The sequence below is a fragment of the Amblyomma mixtum genome, chromosome 10 (assembly GCF_055824585.1).
Source record: "Amblyomma mixtum isolate Tamu chromosome 10, ASM5582458v1, whole genome shotgun sequence".
In the NCBI taxonomy this organism is placed as follows: Eukaryota; Metazoa; Arthropoda; class Arachnida; order Ixodida; family Ixodidae; genus Amblyomma; species Amblyomma mixtum.
The window spans coordinates 159,071,201-159,089,456 of record NC_143021.1 but is presented as its reverse complement, the minus strand read 5'-3'; the positions used below and the strand labels follow the sequence as shown (position 1 = coordinate 159,089,456).

The 18,256-nt window shown below is 45.1% G+C and overlaps 1 protein-coding gene across 1 annotated transcript in view; it reads left to right on the top strand.

Annotated features, from left to right (window-relative positions):
- The window catches only part of LOC149327499 (1-phosphatidylinositol 4,5-bisphosphate phosphodiesterase-like), a 129,864-nt gene that overhangs the window by 49,373 nt on the left and 62,235 nt on the right, over positions 1-18,256 (top strand). Inside the window, 3 exon segments of the mRNA XM_089563975.1 lie at positions 10,136-10,183; positions 16,599-16,666; positions 16,669-16,895. Of these exon segments, the coding sequence (XP_089420101.1) occupies positions 10,136-10,183; positions 16,599-16,666; positions 16,669-16,895 (343 nt within the window).

Here is an 18,256-nt window from a genome sequence, read left to right as displayed (position 1 = left end):
ATAAGTTCACAGTTCACATCGTAGCCTTTAGAAGAGAGCAGCTAGAACACACCTGGCATGTTAACCCTTTCAGGCGCCATGTTTTGTTTCGACTGAAATCAATTATTTTTTCACCTAAGTAGTATATTCAGGCCTCAAGAAAGGGAGTTTGTTAGCTTTCGAGCGTAAAAGACCAGCAGGTAAGTTCTTACAACGAAGTGGAGAATTCCGTACAAAGTGTCGGATTTGTTAGAAATAGTACCATCACAATGTTCTTTTTTCGAAGATGCACATTACGCTCGAAATTGAGCAAAAATCATCGATGCTTTCACTCGCAGCAGAATCTGTGTGCACAAAAGCTGCAGACGAAGTGCTACCTAGCTCACTCTTATGTGAAATATTACTTACTGCGTTTGCTACATGGTACCAAAAAACAACTTATTTGCAATAAGATGGGTGCTCAATTTGACTGAAATGATGAAATCACTGCTAGGTGCTCCAGTTTCCCAGAAAAAGCTGTAAGTTTGCGGCTTACGCAATTGTGTACAAAGCACCTGAAAGGGTTAATGGCATCCATCCTGTACTATCAAGTTTTGTCCTTCTCCTGTGCCATTGTGGTCTTCAAGTGGACACTGGGATGGTGAAAAAAATTTGTGCAGAGCATGCAAAGGCAGGCATGTGTGCTGCAGAAACGTAAGTGCTGTACTATAGCCAAACGGGCGAGTTGGTGGTACATATTGAATGCCAACAGCGCAAACGACGCAGACAAAGTAGAAGAAGACACAGGACAAGCGCTGACTCACAACTGAAATTTTATTCAAGGAAAGTAGTACATTTTATAGAAAAAGTGGCCAACTTATCAGCTAGTGAACACAACCCATGTTTCTACGTGGCATCAAGGTATGCAACCTCACTCTCATATAATGAAATAGATGGCTTACTGACGCATAACCTTGTTTTTTTCCTCATGTGATATGCTTCCATAATCTCACGTGTTAATCGGGACGGGTGTTTGTAGAGGATATCACAGTAAGGCAATGAAGGAAAACAAGATTGGCAGTCTCGAACATGGTCAACTAGATTATTAGATTTGTTAGCTTCCAGATTATTTGCATGCTCTTTCAAACGTGTATTGATGCAACGCCCCGTCTGCCCGATATATATTTGTCCGCATGACATTGGGATTTTGTAAACTACCTCTTCTGCGCATGGCACATACATTGTTTCGTGCTTAACCCCACAAGTTGTTTCAGATTCTTTTCGTTGCTCAGCCTTTTTTTCCAAAACAGCACAAACCCTTTTAAGTTTCTTGGGTGCGGAAAAAACCACCCCTACGCCATACCGTTTTGCCACATTTTTAAGATTATGTGACAGGCGATGTACATAAGGGAGAATGGCAAACTTTTTCTTTCCTTCTCTTTTCCCGGACTAGGCACCAAATATGGATTCTTAAGTCCAGGAAAAGAGAAGGAAAGAAAAAAGTTTGCCATTCTGCCTTATGTACATCGCCTGTCACATAATCTTAAAAATGTGGCAAAACGGTATGGCGTAGGGGTGGTTTTTTCCGCACCCAAGAAACTTAAAAGGGTTTGTGCTGTTTTGGAAAAAAAGGCTGAGCAACGAAAAGAATCTGAAACAACTTGTGGGGTTAAGCACGAAACAATGTATGTGCCATGCGCAGAAGAGGTAGTTTACAAAATCCCAATGTCATGCGGACAAATATATATCGGGCAGACGGGGCGTTGCATCAATACACGTTTGAAAGAGCATGCAAATAATCTGGAAGCTAACAAATCTAATAATCTAGTTGACCATGTTCGAGACTGCCAATCTTGTTTTCCTTCATTGCCTTACTGTGATATCCTCTACAAACACCCGTCCCGATTAACACGTGAGATTATGGAAGCATATCACATGAGGAAAAAAACAAGGTTATGCGTCAGTAAGCCATCTATTTCATTATATGAGAGTGAGGTTGCATACCTTGATGCCACGTAGAAACATGGGTTGTGTTCACTAGCTGATAAGTTGGCCACTTTTTCTATAAAATGTACTACTTTCCTTGAATAAAATTTCAGTTGTGAGTCAGCGCTTGTCCTGTGTCTTCTTCTACTTTGTCTGCGTCGTTTGCGCTGTTGGCATTCAGTAAGTGCTGTGCTCAGGCAAAGTAATGTGCTTGACAAAATAGCTGTTACTTGTTATAATTGAAACTGTAGAAAGGAAGATGGGCAGCAGGAACAGCCCCATCGCCAGCGCGCAGCGCGAAATCATTGCATTGACTGCCGGAGCTCAGACTGCCATTTTGGATAGATCTCCTCGGGCTGTTTTCCCTGGGAATCAATCCTTCTAATCCCATTACCAAACAAATTACCGTTTATTGCCAATTATAAGTCGACCGATTATAAGTCAACCCCCAAACGCGCGACCCTCTTTGGGCAAAAAAAAAGTTAGACTTCGAATTTAGGTCGACGCTGCCACACCCTGCAGTCCTAGCTCGCCCAAAGAGTTTTTGAGAAGGCCTAGTCATAAAGAAACATTTATTCGTTCACGAAACGACTCGTCGTCGCTTGTGAGGACACAGTCGCGATCATCATCTTATGAGCCACTGTTGCCACTGGTTGTTCGATAACAAGTTGCTATCGTATTAAAACAAACCTTTGGTGCATATCTCAATTAAATTCAAGCGTTTTTAAGCAGATTTACTTTCGCACCGTGTCTGACAACTATTGTGGAATTACGAGCGCACGGGGAGTGATATTATCCGTGACTTGGTCGAACTACTTTTTACCACTCATATAGGCCGACTTTAAGACTCCGCATATATGTCGACTCCGATTATAAGTCGACCCCCCAATGTTGGAGGGACATTTAAAAAAAAAAAAAACGTCAACTTATGCACGGCAATGTACGGTAGTTAAATAATTGCCCTATGTAGATCAGGCATTTTGCAGGAGTCTGTGCTAGGCCCTTTGCTGTTCTTAGCATACCTCGAGGACGTAGTGAAGAGCATACTATTATATGTTCGCCTCTTTGTGGCTGATTCCATTTCATGTCCCCACACGCATCTTTATCTGATCATAACAGTGTTGTCACTCTACGGATGGCTATTAAAGAAGTTAAATGCATGGTACCAGGTGTGGCTGATGAAATCAACTGTTTAGCAAATAAAAAAATCAGACATTTCTCATGCTCTTAACACTTTATTTTATTAGCATATAATGGACAATGATTTTATTGAATGAGGGTTCAATTTCAAATATTTGGGCTTGTTTCTTACCTCTCACTGACTATGGCACACGCACATCGAATTCTTTACTTGTGGGGCCGTTCCCAAAATACCATATTTGCTTACACATTGCTCATCTTATTGTACAGGGTGATCGCGTACCATTGGGAACCAAACAGTTTCCAGAGGTCTGAGGCACTCTCTTTGCAGAATTGCGGATCGTCATGTTCATTCTCAGCATTTACAAAAACAAGAAAATCGTCAACAACTAAAATATCTCATTACTCGTTCCTCGTTCGTCATACAGGCTGCAACTTGCTAGTCAAATGGAGTGAGTAGTATTTCACCAATTGGTAGGGATGTGCTGCGAATGTGTAAAATTTTGAATACGAACAGAATATGTTTGTTATTCGATTCGTATTTGATACTGTCACCGATAAACCTAATGCTGAACATGTGTGCTCATTGGAGACGAAGACGCTCAGCCACGGGCCAAGATATAAGGTTTGGCCGCTTGGTGACGAGTGTCAGCAGTGTGGCATTGCCCTTTCCAAGAGGCATTGACTCGATGCTGCACGTGCAGGGAAAACAGTGGGTAAGATAGCAAGTTGATGGTGCGAGTGTCTTTGTCCCCGGAGGTGGACCCTGGAGAGAGGCTAACGGGTGTATGTGGCTTCATTCTCGCCACGTCAGACGCTGGCTGTCTGGATGAGTGGGCTGTTCCTTGAGGGAGCATCTCATAGTTCACCTCGTATGAACCAAAGTAATGGCGAAGAAGCTTCTCAGGCTGCGCTCGCAAACGGATCGGGCTCTGCACCCAGACTTGGTCGCCGGCCGTGCAAATCGCCTCCCTGTGGTGTAGGTTGTAGCACTCAGTATCGCATTCTTGTTGACGCCGGATTCGCTGTTGATCAAGGCGGGGAGTGGCTTCTGCATCACTAAAAAAATTCAGGGGGCACTTTGGCCGTCTTAAGTGGGTAGAGGAGAAAGCATTTTCCGCACCACTTTGACTGCCTCTGTGGCACTGGTGATGTCACCACTGCATGAGGTAACACATAATTAATGACTAATTACCAAGTAATGACAAATTACTAATTAATGGATAATTACAGATCATTGACTAAATACTAATTAACTGCTAATTAATTATGCTTAAGCTTCCCCTTTAGGAGTGGAAAGGAGTGGAACAGGACAGGGCAGCCTGTTGTAGCCCTGCCAGGGAGTTCATGGAAGGCCACTCCCCCTTCGAGGTTTTTTTGTAATTCTTTGTCATCTCATCCACCTGAACCATGCAGGAAGGAAAGAAATGGGAGTGAAAGAAGAAAGAGAAAGAGGGTTGTACTCGAGGTGACACCCCCTCATTCTTTTGTAGAGGAAGGGAGGAAGTGGGAGTGAAAGAAGAAAGAGAAAGAGGGATTGTATTTGAGGAAAGGAAATTAGGCAGTAACTGTCTCACATATCTCTGTGGACACCCATCAAAAGGGTGACACCTGTGCTGACAAGCGTCTGCTGACAGCCTTCTGTCCACAAGGATTAGGCATTAAAGGCTTTCCCCTTAAAAACTGGTCAGTGCCCAGGACGGAAGACGGAGCAGGATCTGGAAGAAGCATGCTGTCCAGCATGGTCAAGGCTTCGTGGCCATGCACCAAATGAAACGGAGCGAAGCATATCATTTCGTGGAGCACAGTGTTCCCACGAATGCGATGTAAGGCAGTATCCGGTCCCAGTTCCCATGGTCATTGTTGATATACATCGAAATCATATCGGCATTGGTCTTGTTAAGCCGTTCAGTCAGTCCATTCGTTTGCGGATGGTAAGCTATTGTCTTTCGATGGCTGGTGCCACTGAGTCGAAGTACCTTGCTCGTAAGTGCCGACGTAAACGCGGTTCCCCTGTTAACTAATACGGCTTTTGGGGCACCGTGACAAAGCACAATGTTGTGAATGAAGAAATGTGCAGCTTCGGCTGCGGTACCACGGGGGAGGGTGGTTTGAGCGCCCGTCTCGGCTGCGGGAGGTGGGTGGATCGAAACCAACCCACCGCCGGGCACCCACCGGTCAAAAGGGTACAAGCGTCCCCCGGCCTGGCGCTCGGCTTCCTTTAGGGGTGTACGTTTGGGAGAAGTGAAAAAAAAAAGGGCCACAAATTGGGCTTATGCCGCACGAGGCGGACTTATGGTTGCTTGGCGGGGGAACTTATCACTCATCCGTCAAGGCAACTGTTTGGTCTAAGACCCTTTTCCCAAGCATTTCACCCTAGAAGAGTAGAGCACCAGGCCAGGGGAAATCTTGTACCCATTAAAGAAACCGGTGGGTACCCGGCGGCACTGGGGATCGAACCCAGCACCTCCCGAATGCGAGGCGGATGCTCTACCACAAGGCCACGCTTCGGTCAAGGTACGGGGGAGGGCCTTGGTCTCACAGTAGCAGCTGAGATAGCCAGTGGCAACAGCAATATATTACATGATGAAGTTTAGCGCCAAAAACGAGGACAAAGTAGGAGTGAAGACACAACACGAGCGCTCGTGTTGTGTATTCACTCCTACTTTGTCCTCGTTTTTGGCGCTAAACTTCATCATGAATAAGATTCAACTCGCCCAACTTTCCACCTTACTGCAATATATTAGTTACCCATGGAAGATGCTGGAATGGGCGGAGTAAGTCCATGCCGACCTGTTGAAATGGGAGGCGCGGGAGATCGATAGGCTGCAGGAGCCTGGCCGGTTTAGTCAGCGGCGTCTTCCGGCGCTGGCACACACGGCAGGTTCATATGTGGCGTTGGACAATCGTAGCAAGCCTGGGCCAGTAGTACTTTTTGCATGTCCGCACCAGCTTGCAGGAAAACTCGAGGCAGCCCAAAGAAAGGTCGTCGTGGCACGCGCGCAGAACTTCGTCACGAAGCGCTGTAGGTACGGCAAGCAGATAGGCAGTGTCTGTTGGGCCGTAATTCTTTTTATAGAGGACACCATCGCGCAAGCAAAACGATGACAGCCCGCGCTTGAAGATTCGAGGAGGAGATGGAGCGGTTCCTTCGAGATACTCGATGAGAGGAAGCAGTTCGGAGTGGGCCCTTTGTTCGCGGGCAAGGTTGAACGTGGTGACAGCACCGAGGAAAGCGGAATCGTCATTGGACTCATCCGTGCAGCAGTGAATAGGAGTGTGGGATATACAGTCAGCATCGCTGTGTTTCTGTTCAGACTTGTGCACAATGGTGACATCAAATTCTTGCTACCGAATGCTCCATCAACCAAGCTGCCCCGAGGGATCTTTCAGATTCACCAGCCAACACTGTGAATGTTGATTGCTCACAACCCGAAATGGGCGGCCAGACAAGTATGGACGAAATTTCGTAACGGCCCACAGCACAGCCAGACATTCCTTTTCTGTGGTGGAATAGTTGACTTCGGAACGGGATAAAGTGCGACTGGCGTAAGCAATCACGCATTCTAGACCATCCTGCCACTGAACAAGGACCGCACCGAGACCAACGTTACTGGCATTGGTGTGTAGTTCCGTGTTGGCCTCCTCGTAGAAGTGGCCATGTACAGGCGTACATTGGTTCCGTGAAGGCTCTTTCCTGGTCCTGGCCCCAGAATAACGGTTCGGCATCTTTCGTCAGGAGGGTCAGAGGCTCAGCTAGTTTGGAGAAATTATGAACAAACCTGCGATAGTACGCGCAGAGGCCCAAGAAACGACACAGGCTCCGTTTGCTACGGCGGCCGTCTTTTCGGGGTCTGGACTAACGCCTCGAGCGCTGACAATGTGACCAAGAAACTTCAGCTGATGAAACGCAAAGTGACATTTTTCTGGCTTGAAGAGAGAGACCAGTGGAACGTATGGCCTCGAAAACAGCACGGAAACATATCAGGTGCTCATCGAACGTGTAGGAGAAGATCACAACATTGTCGAGATATACGAGGCACGACTGCCACTTCTGGCCAGACAGCACGGTGTCCATCATTCGTTGGAATGTGGCAGGGGCCGAACACAAGCCAAAAGGGAGCACGTTAAACTCATGCAAACTGTCAGAAGTAATAAAGGCGGTCTTCTCTCGGTCTCATTCGTCGACCTCTATTTGCCAATATCCACTGCAGAGGTCAAATGACCACGGACTTCTTTCGTCCTAATCTCTGCATGAATGGATAGACATACGTGAAAAATTTGAAGTGGAAAAGGTAGCTGGAATAGAAAGCGCTTGTGTGAGCGCCCCATCTGTCAGTCTTTCTTAAACAGAACTTGCTTATCTTCGTTCCCGCTGATTGCACGCATGTCATTTGGTGTTGTGCAAATGGAACATATTTAAATCGTTGGTTGTGCGTTTCCCCAGTGAAGTTGTTGGAAGTTAGCGCCGTGTGTTCATCTTGTTCATCCCTTGGGTTTTGATGCGTTACAGCTATGTATGGATTTCACGACGCATCTTTGTTTGCATTGCCAGCTCATTTGCCCCTCCAATAGCATCTTCAAGCATCATCCCACATGTTGCATTACTTGCAGTTGCATAGACTAAACTGCTCAAAAGAGGCAAGAAATAATAGCTGCAAGCTATAGTTTGAAGCATGTAATCATTTTACAATGTGGCCACTTCCATCTTATTGTTTCTTTATCAAAGGAATCAAATGGCATTGCATTCTGGAAATTGCTTTGCCATGTGCTCAATTTAAGGCTTTTTTTTTTTTAACGAAATAATGGGGCCATAAAAAATCGCATGGGTTGAAGCTTTTTACGTTTTTGCATGACTGTGATCACAGAGAAAATCTTCGTTTGCCTGCTGCGAAACATGAAATTCGGTTGCCGGTTTTTTTTTTTATGACATATGGTGCAAGACCTGAAACTGTGCTACGGAAGGAATTATTTTTTTGTCATAAAGTTGGAACACTTGCTCCAAAACCTAAAATTGCTTCTGCTGCCTGCAGTTGTTTCTGCTACAAAAGCTGTTACTAGAATCTTTTTTGTTAGTCCTACAATTACTATCTAGAAAACTGTTGGAGGCTTGCTTTTGAATATAACTGTTTTCTCGCATGCAACTGTACTGTTTTTAGCACGTTCATTGACATGATGCATTGGCTTCTCCAGAAGGACTATCGGAGCCATTCAGGAAAGGTTGAATGGCCCGGGGAACATGCTTGTGCTGTGTAAAACTGTATCTGCAGATCTCTTTTGTGTAGTTCTTTGTGTGTCACGAAAGATCTTGGAAGAGAAATGTGGTATATGCACACTTGGCAAGTTTTCGGAATTGATGCCAACGTCAGAAACGGGTTAGGCTTGAGAAAGTGAAAGCCAGGCATAGGGATGTACAGCACAAATGAGTGGTGGTACGCTTTAACACAGCAAAGGATTTCAGCTGTATGCATTCTGCAAGTGCCCTGAAACCTTATTTTTTTTCTTTTTTTGCCATATTTTTTGCCTCAGTATTCAACGTATACATGGATCGACCTTAGCATTTGATAAATCTTTTCTTCCAAGTGCATTAGAAAACTAGAACCTGCTACCCGACTACAGGGTTAACGAGCGTGACGCTACTAAGTTTCGACAGGCATTAATTAATCACTGTACTGACTAAAAGATACTGCCCATTTGTCTCAAACTTCACCCAGTTACACTTATTCTTTTTCTTGTTGTGGTTGTTACCGCCTAATTCAGCCTTTCGCCATTCATTATTGACCAGCGTTGCATTGTGATGTATCGTTTTTCATTTTATTGTATTGCATTATTTTTTGTCGTATTAACGTGTTATTCTCAGTTGTATTTGCTTTGTCCCTCCCTTATGTAATGCCTCAACGGAGGCCTTTAAGGGCCTCTGTTCATCATCACCATAATTGGTGAAGATGATGATGAATGCTATAAGATCCAGAAGTTGAACAAAAAAAAAAAACAGCAGTTTCTTTACTGAGAGTGTTTTATGACGTAAATGTTTTCTGTAACTTGGGCCCTACAGGAGGTTAGAGGTAGGTCAGCTGGCCTCTCTGATATTTGTTGCTAATTACAGTCACTAACCCTGTAATACTATGGTGAATACAAGGGGGGGTACTGTATTCACCATGATTGACCGACTAGCTCAACAACGTACGCTCTTAAACTGTAATACTATACTTGTGATCTGCTGGCATTTATTTGTGTACGATTCAAGCACTGTGTTCATGCATTTGTATACGTATTTCCGGACCAGATCAGTGCTAGTGCTGACAATTCAAATGTCTGCGATGTGTAGGGTGAACTTGAAATAACCACCACACTGATGATATTGTCGAGGATCACCTGATTGCTATTATTTATTTATTTAAACATACTGCAGACCCTTTTCAGGCCTATGCAGGAGTGTTTACAATGCATCATTGTGATCAAACAGTGTAAAAACAAAAATTAAAAAATAAAGAGATGTTCTGCTGATCCAAATATCAAAAGAATAGGAGAGAATTAAACACAAAAGTCAATTCTTTCGATATAATTAAGAAATAATTTCACGGACGTACACTTCACCGTATCCTCAGGCAATTTATTCCAATATGATGAGGTTGAAGTTGAAAAACCACAAAATGTGCCTGAGTAACCTGGTCTGCTTCGACGTGCTCAGCGTTACTGAATATGTTCACATGGCCTGCTGTCCCTGCTTTGCTATCGTGAGGTACATTCTGCCCTTCTTGTGATTTTCCGTTCTTAAAAAAAAAGGAGATGAGTGCATTGCACCAGATCGTTTTTTACTGTTTCCGAGTGGGTAGTACGCTCGTCATTGCTTCCTTTCTTCTGTACTTTGTGCCCACTGAGCCCCTAAAGAAGCAGAGTGCTGTGTGGTGGCTCGATTGCAGATGAGCAGGGCAGCTCATCTTTCTATGAGTGCTCTTGGAAGCCAGCTGTTGTGCAGATTGGCTGGCCAGCCTGCCAGTGTGTGTTTTGTGTCCCCACCAACTAATGCCTTGTGTGGCCCAACTTTCAGAGATGATCGAGCCGAGTTCGCCCACGCAGAAAAACCCCGGATCCAAAAGTGAGATTTCAGCCATTCTCGCTTCCAGTCTCGCTCTGTCCGCTTCGCTCTCTCTCTCTCTCTGTCCACTCTCTCTCTCTCTCTGCCAGTCCAGGCCTTGAGTGTCCGCTTCTTCCATCTGCACCGCCGCCGCTTTCCGTGTTGTGGATCGTCATGGCTGGACTTGGCGGAATGCGGTGGTTCTGCTTCTCTCTCTCTCTCACACGCTTGGAGCCGTGCACTGCTTCCTCCTCTCTCCAGTGGCGCCCTCTGTCCTCCCGCTCGTCTTCAGCTTCAGCTGTGCTCGTCTTCAGCACTCACGCGCACTCTCTCACTCCAGCACCCCACCGAGCTTTCCTCCTCTTCTCTACTACACGTCTGCTTTGCTTTGTAGCACAACGCCTTTTTTTTTTCTCTATTTTCTTCTACCTTGCTCAAGATGAAAAGCGAAAGTTGAAGAGAGTTTGTTGAAGGAGAGGGCTGAGCCGGCCTGGTTGGTTCATCTTGAATGGTACGACTAAACAGCGCTGACGGACGGGACGGAAGAAGACGAGACAGACACATGCACATGTGTCTGTCTCGTCTTCTTCCGTTCCGTCCATCAGCGCTGTTCAGTCGTACCATTCAAGAGTCTGTTGGTGGGCCTTCTTGACGTGTTGCTGCCAAAGGTTTATCAGTTCTTGTCAAGGGCTTATCATTGTGCTGTGCTGAGGACTTGTCGTTGGTCAAGCTCGTGACTTTGTCATCTCATGCGGTGGTGGTGCAACAAGTATTTCGTGGAGCACCGCACTGATATCTTCCATTGTCCTTGTGTTTATTTTTTTTTTTTGCTTTTGTATCCGCTACTGCTCGGGTGGAATCACTGACTGGTTGTATTTCAGCATAAATGAGTAAGAAAAAGCCCATAGGCTGCGTTTGTATCAGTTCCCTAGTTCCAGCTGTCTGGAATGTTTGACCAGCAATGAACTGCATAACCTCAAGTTCTCTGTCTAGGATTAGTGTCTAAAGACAGTGCAAAGGACACGGACACAAGACACTCCGTCCTTTGCACTGTTTCAATATATGAACAGCCAGCTAGCCCGCATTTCTAACCTGGTACGATTAGCGTATTTTTTGCAGTGAAACTGTTGGTTTTTCTTCTTGAGCAAAACTAATGATCTGAGGTGGGAGTTTCACTGTCTGCAGACATTGCACGGTAACGATTCGACCCACACTCGGTGCTTGAATAGGTTGTGTTTCAGCCCATTGACAAATCACAGGCAGTTCATGTCTCTTGTGAGCTATCGGCAGAAATGAATTCACTCAATGGGATTTCAAGCAAGGCTTGTCATATATTCTGGCATTGTAGTAGTTGCACATTCATAGAAAACACTTTACAAGACGTGGTATAGTATGGTAGGGTATATGCAGGGTAACGGAGTGGATTCCAAGAGAAGGCAAGGGTGTAGCAGGGGACGGCAGAAAGTTAGGTGGGCGGATGAGATTAAGAAGTTTGCGGGGATACGGTGGCCGCAACTGGCGAATGGCAGGGTTAATTGGAGAGACATGGGAGAGGCCTCTGCCCTGCAGTGAGCGTAGTCAGGCTGATGATGATGATGATGCAGTCTAACGTCCCAATGTGACATGGTGTATGAGAGATGCCAGAGTGGAGGCTCTGGGTTAGTTTCGACCAGCTGTGGTTCTTTAAGGTGAGATGCGGGCCTTGAAATGAACATATTTATTATTAAAGATATTGTAGTGAAATTAGGTTCGTATATCCGGTTCTTCGTCCTGTTTTCAAAAATATAATTAGTTTCAGTATGCCTCAAATAGTTGCCGTATTATAGAAAAACAACTGAACCCTAATCAGTTAAATTCTTATGGGTTGTTAAGACACTTTCTTTCTAAATTTTTTGGTTTCGATTGAAGTTGGGCTGTAGCCAGAGACGTACCATCTGGAGCTATGCTAATTATATTGTTGTTAAGGTACATCATCATATAAAAATGTTAAATTTTGTCCAAGCACCATAATTGCAAAGTATTGTGAGGTGACATTATGTTTCATGAAATTTTAAATGTTTCACCGAGCCAAGTAAAGACAGCATAGCTCTGCAGTTTAGTTCTTTTTGAATTCAGTGGTATAAGGTTATTTGAGATTGCACCATAAAAACATAATAAAAACTTCCGTAAGGCTAGCCATGCTGGCAAAAAACACAAAACTGAGAAAATCGCATTTGGAGTGCGTGTGCAAGCCATTCGGAGTTCGCTGTAGAGGCCTCAAGAAACAGCGAATGCAGGCGTTTCAAAAATATTTCACTCTAGTGAATAATACCGGGTAGTGGGGAAAGGGCCCAGCTTTCAGACAGAACCAAGATGGCAGCCATCGGGGATGCGGTCATGGGAAGCGATGGGCGCGAAGTCCTGCCGCAGTTCGCTCTGAAATCACCATTTCCGGGCTTCGTAGACACGAATCATATAGAAACTTTAGTAGTTGTTGGTTGAATTTAGACCTTGAAACTTTTTAGGCGAGAACTTTTAGTGTATTGATCCCGAATGTGTCATTTTTGCAAAATCAAATTTTTTGAATTTTTTAAAATCATTTCAAGACCCACGCCTCCCCTTAATGTGCACTCACATCACACAGTACATGTGTGCCTTACGTTTCAACTCCATCAGAATGCAGCACTGTCTTGCAAAGCGCTCTGCCCCTCCCTGCACTAAATGTTGTTATGGACAATACTTGGAGTGGAGGCTTGCCAGCAAAGCGCGGCATAGCATGCTCAAGAGAAGCACACGTGCACACTTTGTTTTTTGTTCATGCCCTGATCGGCCTGTTGCCAAGCGACCGCAGCAGAGCTGCCATTAATGTGTGCACATGGTCGGCTTGATGAACCATTCATTACTTACGGTGGAGTGACATGACAGACAATGGACCACTTTTTAGCCCACGGATCCAGAGGACTGGAAGTCCCCGGGTGAAAAAGCAGTCCATGGTCTATCATGTGAATGCATGTTCGCGTACTGTGGGTGGCATCACTTTTGCATCAAGCTGTGAAAATGCTGGGAACGATGTGGGAGCACCACCAGCATTTGTGGCAAACGGGCACAAATGCCTCACTGGCCACCTGACAGCGGTCGCTCAGTGTCCTTTGGTTACCTCTTGTGTGGGAAGTCCTGCATCAGAAACTGAACTTAACTTTGGGGCAAGTTTAGTGGCCATCGGAAGCTCTCAATAGACCCTGCCATTGTATTGTATGCTGTATGCAGAAGTGAAATAATCCTGACATTATACAGTGGCGTGGGTAAAGCAAGATCCCAGAGAACTCAGCTACACCCTCAGGACTCCCTGAGAATCTTTTTTTGAGGACGTTGCATTGTTCTCAGTATGGCCTCTACTCACTTGGTCCTGTTGTCCAGCTTCAGTACGTCCTCAGAAAATCATTAGAATTCCCCCGGAGGACCTTTTTGTTGTTTTTTTTTTGTGCAATTTTTATATATCAGTGCACGTGTGTTGACGTGTGAAAATTGCAAAGTTTCATCTGTCAACTGCTACTGATCTCAGAATTTCTAATGTAGCCTTACGAAATCTGACAGTAATCAAGCCATGAGGAGTGTATCTGTTAATCAGATTGATGAGAGTAGTCCATGCAAAGATGCAGAACTTGTGACAGTCTTTACAAGACTGATCTGGGCTCCGGATGGGGACAGTAGCAGTTGGTGACTATTGTGGGTGATTGTGTGTGTGTGTCGACATAGATCTGCCAGGTCAAAATCTGTGTCTCAAATTCCTGAGTTTGATTTAACGCCTGATTGTTGGTACAGTGGAGCAGTTGTCAGCAGAGTAATCACAAGGTTGACATCACTAGCTAAGAGCAACCTCAGCTCTCAACACAGTTTCTGAAGATGCAAAGATGAGGGCAGAGCAGCTTTGCCTTCTTTGTGTGTGTGTGTATGTGTGTGTTACACTTTTAATGTTATTTAAATAGGCAGATCAGTGTAATTTATCATCGTTGAAGCAAAACTGATATCACATTCTGCCAGCTGTCCACATGAGCCATTCTTGCATCTAGGCTGTCTGGGACAGGTCAAGTTATTGGTGGTTACTTCTTTAAATTCTCATTCGTCGTGAGGATTTTTGCTTGAACACGCCGGACTAGCATTGTTGCCAACCATTTCTACCTCAGTGTGCCAACTGATAGCCATCCCTGACTGAAAGAGTAGCTGGCTCAGACAGGTGGCAGTGCTGAGTTCAGAACTTGGATGAAGACAAATTTTTATTCAACCGAGAAGATGTGCAGAGAGCTCTGGACATGGACGGAATCGCTGAATTATCAACTTTTACTTCAGAAGGAACAGGGGCAACATATCTGTACTGTTCTCTGTCATAACCCGTGGGGTAGAAAGCTAGGCAAGAACCATTTTGAATAGAAATCCTGCATAGCACTGATGGCAGTTTTGGTTGTAATTCAGCTTGAGAATCAGTGGCAATAGCAGTACGAAATGAGGTGAACTTCAAGTCTTCTAATTTGTTTGGGTTAATATTCTTGCTCATAAATAGATTCCATATAATACAGGTGTTCTCTAAACATGTTCTTATCGCTTTTGCCTTCTCAGGTATACTTGTATTAAATTCACCGGATTATGCTAGAAGTTCAGCTGATGAAGGGAAGTATTTAAGCCCACATCTTACCTGATCTAGCGTGCAATGAGATGTGATGATGTTATCAACATTTAAATTGTTGGTTTTAATGTCCTGAAGCAACATATGGGCTATGAAAGACGCCGTAGTGGAGGGCTTTCAAATAATTTAGGCCACCTGGAGTTCTTTAACATGCACTGACATTGCACAGTATACGGTGACCTTTTACATTTTGCCTTCATCGAAACACAGCCGCCGTAGCGGCGATTGAATCCGGGTCCTCCAGTTGTCTAGCCAAGCACTCTACTGAGCCACCATGGTGGGTGGTGTTATCATTTAGTTACGAACTTAGATTTTAAGTAATTGTTGGACTAAAATGTTTAAGGTTGTAAAAATTCCAGCTTATTTGAAAATGTGCTGATACTCGTAAAAAAAAAAAGCCTTCTCTGTTGGCAGGGTACACATAGTACAACTTTGATTGGACTTCTGTTTGCTAGTAACCACATTAGTTCGACAGTGTAATGCAGCTTATATCTGGAACTATACTTTCTACGTTTTTAATCTCCTTGAAAAATGTGCAGTTGTCAGTGAATAAGTAACTTTTTCTGTTGTCAATGCATGCAGACTGCAGACTGCAGACTGGTAATGCAGACTGGTAATGTGTGTGAAGAAAAATGCTGGATAAAGCATGCTGCCTTGCTGTACATCATGTTTCGTGGGAAGGGGGTATGAGTATACAAGTACTGGCCATTTGAATCAACTTGTTTGTGCATTGTCAAATACTCTAATATCAAACTCACCAGATTAGATGCAAAACACAAGCTATGGTAATTTACGGAGTGTTTTTTAAAAAAACAAAGGTGAAAGTTTGCTTCTTGCCTCAAACTGAGCTTACAAAGGGGGCATTACAAAAGGCTGTGCACAAAGGCCATCATCCATTTCACACTTTGAGACATATGCCTGCACCCTACCTAAATGTGCAGGCATAGCTTGAGAGTGCATGCAGATGTATGCCTCTGATCAACCGAAGCATTTGTCGCTCATTGCACTGGCATCTAGTGGTGATGGAACAGCTGTGAACAGTACTAAGTAGTTTCAGTATTTGACTGAAACGAGAACTAATGAAAAGTATTATGGAAGTTTAGAAATAAAACATCAAGCTGGCTGGCTCGCTTGCGCACATGTTGCCTTTCTTTTTGATAAAAAACGCTTCTGTCAACTCCCTAGCATTAGTATCATTGCTTTTGCCCAGAATGCGCACATCAGTGAAGCATGGCTCACAATTGTGGGACGGGCACTTAATGTGCTTAGTTAGATGTGTTCCTCCCTTGTTCTGCTCTACATTTCTCTCATGTTCCCTCGTTCGGCACACATCTTACTAAGCACATTAAGAAGCGCCCGTCTCGCAATTGTGAGCCATGCTTCACTGATGTGCGCATTCTGGGCAAAAGCAATGATACTAATGCTAGGGAGTTGACAGAAGCGTTTTTTATCAAAAAGAAAGGCAACATGTGCGCAAGCGACACATCAATCGTATAACAGTGAAAAGAAATTCCTGGAGCGAGCCTTATCGTGTCGTTCCTGAGCTTTAGGTGAGCCGCCTGCGCACATGACGACAAGCTGTACAAGTACGGTTCATGCATGCATGAAAATCAGTTGGAAGTTGGCGCTTCGTCCGGTCACCTACCCATGTGTCTTGCCTGTTTTTTGCACCTAAAAACTATTTAATTACGTTTCAAAGTAGTTGAGACACGAGCAGGGCATGCTTTGGGTGCAACATTCACACCTCTTCTCTCCTCTCTTTCTCTCCGTGTGCAGAAAAGAAGGTAAGGCAGGCTTCTTCCCCCTCCGAGTGGGTGGATGGCTGGGTCACTTGGTCCCTGGTCACCAGGTGGAGGCCCAGCTGGAGGAGCAGCTAGCCATGGCCCACTACCAGTACACGGGGGCCACGGTGCACGTGCACCCGGTGCTCTCGTCGCTGGTCAACTACGCGCAGCCGGTCAAGTTCCAGGGCTTTGACGTGGCCGAGGAGCGGGCCATCCACTTCAACATGTCCTCGTTCGCCGAGACTGCTGCCCTCGGCTGTCTCAAGTCTCAGGCCATTGAGTTTGTCAAGTATCCTTTGTCACGCCTCAGCAGTGACACACCCGCACAACTCCCCAACACACGGGCGCCACGCCAACAACCTTTATTGCCCTTCTCCCCTCTTCCCGCCGCCGCCGCTCCCCCTCATGATGATGATGACTTGGCGATCCACTAGCGCCCTCTCGTGACATCACCCGGAACTAGACCCCCTGCCGCCACACTGTCCTAACACCTTTCACACAAGGTCTTGCTTTCCTGTAATGTGGCATCTGTTCACAAGGTAAGGGAGAGCACCTTAGTAACCTCCAGTTTGCTGATGTCACTGCCCTGCTGAGTGACTCAGTTGCTGAGCAAGCAGGGCACAACTGTCAGACATTAATGAGCAGTTTTCAAGCTACCCGCTTGATGATGCCGAGTCCAGAAGTGTTCAGTTGAGTTTTTCAGACTGCATTAGCAGCTGTCAGTCAAATGTATTAAATAACGAAGCGCAATATGAAGAAAAATTTAATCTACCTATACATCATTTTACGAAGAGCGGGCAGGAGGGGGAGAAATACTCTCAAACACGTGCGCTGCGCGACACCCCACTGTTGCCGTCCTCCCCTGGGCTGATAATCCGGCGCGCGGAGCAACGTCCGCGGCTGCTTAGCTACCGGTCAAGCGCGTGTTTGCGTCCGTACAACAAAAACAGCAATGTTGTACGAAACACCAACGTCTTCTAGACATCATTGTTTTATTGTCGGTTGCGGAAATAGTCGACGAAAGTAGAAAAAAACAAACGCCGCCAGTATGTACGCGCACCATGTTATGTGAAGGTCTCAGCACGTCTGCGGTGTCCATTTCTTCACCGCTTTTCCGCCGGTCCCGAGTTACATTGGCAGTGGGTGTAGTTGTGGAACAAAAAATACTTGCGCCAACAAAAATCTTAAACGTTAGCACACTTTGTGAACAAAATCCAGACAGAAACAAGCCCACTGCCTGTGCCCAATATCGGGCGCGGCACGAAGCGCAGCGCCTGTGTTACCAAACTATAATCTGTGCATAATTTTAAGAGATCAAGTAGTTGACGGCCTTGGCAGAGTTCTTTTAATTCAGCAGTACTCTATGTGAGGACTTCACAAATTTGGCCACAACTTCATTTCGCCGCCACACATGATCGTCAATATCGGGAGGGTGTGGGGATCGCCACCTGAAAAAAATAAACATATCGTTAGTGCAAAAATACTAATTTAATTTGCACAGCATGGCATGAATAGAAGCGGCGACATGAACTTTTACCCAACTGCAAAGTGAGGAAAAATGCAGCCATGACAACGTAAGATGAAAAAATACACGGCATGCACAGGACGGTAAACTCTGCCACGCATTGTAATAAATTATTCGGCTCAAAT